A 5,000-nucleotide genomic window follows, 5' to 3' on the forward strand; every position below is an offset into this window, starting at 1 on the left:
GTGGCGGGCGGCTGGACCCTCCGTGTTATTTCTCCTCTGTGCAAACAAGGGAGGAGGAAAGTGTTTGACTTGAAAGGCGGCTTCCTGCAGACAGCCTGAGAGGGCTGGTATGACTGTCTAGAAACCAGGAGACAGTGCAAGAGCTAGGGGACGGTCTAAGTGCTAGGGGGCAGTCTAATAGAGCTAGGGGACAGTCTCGGAACTAGGAGGCAGTTTGAGAGCTAGGGGACGGTCTCAGAACTAGGAGGCAGCTTGAGAGCTAGGGGACAGTCTAGCAATTAGGAGACAGTTTGAGAGCTAGGAGACAGTCCAGGAACTAGCAGGCACTTTGAGAGCTAGGGGACCGTCTCGGATCCAAAAGACAATCTAAGAGGGAGACAAGGGAGTCAAGAAATGTGGAGACAGTCTCGGAAATGAGAGAGATTCTAAGAGCTGTGAGGCAGTCTCGGACACAGTCTAGGAGCTAGGGGAGGATCTAGGAGCTAGGAGGCATTCTGAGAGAGAGAGAGAGGAGAGAGTAAGTAACAAGGACACGGTCTGGGAAAAGCTGTCTCCCTGAGAGAGATTCTAAGAGCTAATAGACTAGGACCGTCATACCCAGCCCGTGGCTCTTTAATGACTAGTTGCAGCTCTTTAAAGTGTTATTTAAAATTTAATCATAAAAATTCTAAAAGAGTATTTCAATAAATGTTGTCTGAGACATTGTCTGCAGTCTTCAAAAATAAATTTCCCATTAGCCACATCAACCCCTGACGGCTTCGAGAGAGCACATCTATAGAGATCTGCTTCCTGGTCGTGAACAATGATCTGTTAACTGAGCGATCAATGGCTGATCGCCTGGTTTCCATTGGCGACTTTATTATTAATTATTCCGATTTAATTATATCATTACCATATATAAGTAATAACCTGGAGCCGCAACTTATCACCCGACCCACCGTGCCACGCAAGACCAATCCTTCATTGGCTTCCACGCTACAAGCACAACAACAGCCTCCATGCAATTAATAAATGGAAAAGAAAAAGTTTGTATCAATCCACGGTTCTTATTTAAGCCATTTAACTTAATTTCAGTGTGATATTCCAGAGAATACGGCATCTACCGCAGCAGGCAGTAGAGTCGGCTTTTCGCTTTCTCTACGTAACGTACGGTTTGCCATCGACCTCTATGCATTTGTCCATAATAGATTTGTGGTTGCAATGGTTAATACAAACATGGTAATAATAATATGTTAATGGTAATAATAATAATAAAATGCAATAATTGCATAGGTCATGTTTTTTATTCCTTAATACGATATTACTAGTAGCCTTTTTTTTTAAATGCATAATGGTTTGATGGAGGAAAGGGATGTTTCAAAAATTTGGCTGCTGAGCTGGGAAAGGCCACAGTACCACTGGTTGAGAAACTAGAAACAGTCTAGGATCCGGGACAGAGTCTAGGAGCCAGGAGACAGTCTAGGAAATGAGAGACTGTCCCGGAGGTCAGTATAGAGTTAGGAGGTCTAGAAGCTAGGACACAGTCTGGTAACTAGGAGACAGTCTCAGAGGTAGGAAACAATCTTGGAGGTAGAGTCAAACTAGGAGTTAGGTAGGAGACATGTGAGTACTAGTAAACAAATGACTGAAAACAAACAGCCACGCTCGGCAATGAGGTGTGTTTTGGACCATCGTGTCAAGGGGTGAACCTGTGTGTGATTATGTTGTGGTGTGAGTGTGTGTGTGTGTGTGTGTGTGTGTGTGTGTGTGTGTGTGTGTGTGTGTGTGTGTGTGTGTGTTTGTTTGTGTGTGTGTGTCTAAGAGATAGACAGAGATATGGCATGAGTTTGTGGAGGAGAGAGGAACCACAAGGGACACCGGCCGGTTCATCGCAGGGCCAAACGATTCAACTTTAGCTGACCCGCTCCAGAAACACCTTAATAATTCATACATATCAGTACCCCCCTGCTCTCTCTCTCTCTCTCTCTCTCTCTCTCTCTCTCTCTCTACCTCTCCTTGTCTCTTCCTCTCCTTTCCCATTATACCCTCCGAAAGAGAGAACACACAACCCTAACGCATCGGTGAGATAGGCTATTACCGAGGAAATTTGTCGAGGCAGGCGCTGCTGGTGTCTGCGTGTGTGTTTTCAATGTGAAAGTATCTCTGTATGTGTGCGTGCGTGTGTGTGTGTGTGTGTGTGCGTGTGCGTCTGTGCGTGTGAGTGTGTGTGTGTGTTCGTCTGTGCGTGTGTGTGTGTGTGTGTGTGTGTGTGTGTGTGTGTGTGTGTGTGTGTGTGTGTGTGTGGGCACTCACTCACCGTTGGATTTCTCACTGTCTGCCGGTTTCATCTGAATCGGGTGGTGCATCTGTGGGACACGGAGCAAAAGGGGGGGAATCAAATTAAGACGCCGTGCACACACCCACACACGGACACACACAGCCCCACACACACACTCACACAATCACACACATGTTGGCGTGGTCAGTGGAGACCATGGAGGTGACTCCCGATCTTGGCGGAGCCCATTGTTTGAAGCACTGTTTTTTTTTTAGGAGGGGTTAAGGGTTCTTCTTTCTCTAAACAGGGGCTTGGTCACCTCTCCCCCCTCTACGCCCGTCCCTCCGTCACTCCCTGATTCCCTCCATCTCTCTCATCCATGGGAGATTATGTGGCTGTTTGATCTGCGGAGTGACGAATGACAGCGATTCTCCCAATCTCGCCCGGTATCAATCACACTCACAGTCAAAACAGGAGCTGTGAGCCATCTCTCATTCTCCCTCTGCCTCTGGAGCTATCCCTCTGTCTTTCTCTCTCTGTCTTACTACTTTCTCACGCACACACATACGCACACACACACACACACACACGCACGCACGCATGCAAATCAATCGTCTCGTGCTCTCAGTCTTATGTGTGTGTCTGTGTGCCCCGTCCTACCCATAATGCCCCTGGCTCAGTCACGCTGTGACAGAAAGGCTTTGATCTTCCAATTCTATCACACACCTTTATCCTCTCTCTCTCGCTCCCATCTCTCTCATTCTCTCTCTTTCTCTCTCTGTCTTTCTTTTTTTATTCTGTTCTCCCCGATGCTGTGTCTTGACGCATCCAATCTGTCCTCTCATTGACTTGTTCCCAAAAAGCTGCCTGATGGGGGCACTCCAAGTCGAGGGAGAGAGAGCGAGAGAGAGAGAGAGAGCGAGAGAGAGAGAGAGAGAGAGAGAGAGAGAACGAGAGATTAAGAAATTGGAATAAAGGAAGGTTAAGCCGGTGGGAAGGGGATACCAGGGAGAGAGTAAAAGTCAAAATTTGAGTTGACGGATAGAGAGTGAGACAGAGGGGATATTGGTGAGAAAAGAGCGAGACAAGAAAAGATAGAGCGAGCAAGAGAGGCACTGAAGGCAGGATCAGCGATGGTGGGATGGGAGACAGGGATGTTAGCCTTTAGACTGTGCCCACCCTCATGCTTTGGTGTCTTGACGGTCCAGGAGTTAGGAGACAGTCTAGGAACTAAGAGACATTCTAGGAACTAAGATAAAGTCTAAGAGTTAGGGGACAATCTTGGAACTAAGGGACAGTCTAGGTACACGTATAGAGTCTAGGAAGTAAGAGCCTGTCTTGAAACTAGGAGGCACTCTCAGAGCTAGGAGACAGTCGAGGAACCAAGCGACAGTCTAGGAACTAAGAGACAGTCTAGGAACTAACAGACCACCTAGGAACCAAGAGACAGTCGAGGAACTAACAGACCACCTAGGAACCAAGAGACAGTCGAGGAACTAACAGACAGTCAGGGAACCAAGAGACAGTCTAGGAACCAACAGACAGTCTAGGAACCAAGAGACAGTCTAGGAACTAAGAGACAGTCTCTGAATCAAGAGACAGTCTAGGAACCAAGAGACAGTCTAGGAACCAAGAGACAGTCTAGGAACTAACAGAAAGCCTAGGAACCAAGAGACAGTCTAGGAACCAAGAGACGGTTTAGGAACTAACAGAAAGCCTAGGAACCAAGAGACAGTCTAGGAACCAAGAGACAGTCTAGGAACTAACAGACATTCTAGGAACCAAGAGACAGTCTAGAAACCTAAAGACAGTCTAGGAACTAACAGACAGTCTAGGAACTAACAGACAGTCTAGGAACCAAGAGACAGTTTAGTTACTAACAGACAGCCTAGGAACCAAGAGACAGTCTAGGAACCAAGGGACAGTTTAGGAACTAACAGACAGCCTAGGAACCATGAGACAGCCTAGGAACCAAGAGACAGTCTAGGAACCAAGAGACAGTTTAGGAACTAACAGACAGCCTAGGAACCAAGAGACAGCCTAGGAACCAAGAGAAGGTCTAGGAACCAAGGGACAGTTTAGGAACTAACAGACAGCCTAGGAACCAAGAGACAGTCTAGGAACCAAGGGACAGTTTAGGAACTAACAGACAGCCTAGGAACCAAGAGACAGTCTAGGAACCAAGGGACAGTTTAGGAACTAACAGACAGCCTAGGAACCAAGAGACAGTCTAGGAACCAAGGGACAGTTTAGGAACCAAGAGACAGTCTAGGAAGTATGAGACAGGCTGAGAACTAAGAAAAAGGCTCGGAGCTAGCTAGGGAACTGTGCATGTGAGTACATATGGACACAGACACACATACACGCACACACACACACACACACACACACACACACACACACACACACACACACACACACACACACACACACACACACACACACACACACACACACACACACACACACACACACACACTCTCTGACAGATGCAAACTCTTATGTCTGGGCTTTCAGAGGTTCTCCTCCTCCCAACGTCTGTCTACCCAGAATGCCCAGTGGGCGGCAGGGAGGGGCGGGCGGGGCGAGGGGGGGGAAGGGGAAGGGAAGCGGGGGAGGGTTACGCCGTTTGATCTCGGGGAGCTCCTGCCGAGGCGCACAAAGGGCACATCTTCCTCCCCTTTCCCGCAATTCCACAGCGCCGCCGTGGGATTCTTCCCCCCTTCCGACGGACCGTCATTCA

General features: G+C 48.1%; 1 protein-coding gene across 4 annotated transcripts in view; it reads right to left on the reverse strand.

Annotated features, from left to right (window-relative positions):
- Window positions 1–5,000, reverse strand: part of celf2 (cugbp, Elav-like family member 2) — a 159,325-nt gene that overhangs the window by 38,009 nt on the left and 116,316 nt on the right. For all 4 annotated transcript variants that reach the window (XM_080022487.1, XM_080022486.1, XM_080022488.1 and 1 more), the window contains one exon: window positions 2,297–2,345. In XM_080022487.1, the coding sequence (XP_079878613.1) occupies window positions 2,297–2,345 (49 nt within the window). The remainder of the gene's footprint in view (window positions 1–2,296; window positions 2,346–5,000) is intronic.

The sequence above is a fragment of the Zeus faber genome (genome assembly GCF_960531495.2).
Source record: "Zeus faber genome assembly, chromosome: 21".
Lineage (NCBI taxonomy): Eukaryota > Metazoa > Chordata > Actinopteri > Zeiformes > Zeidae > Zeus > Zeus faber.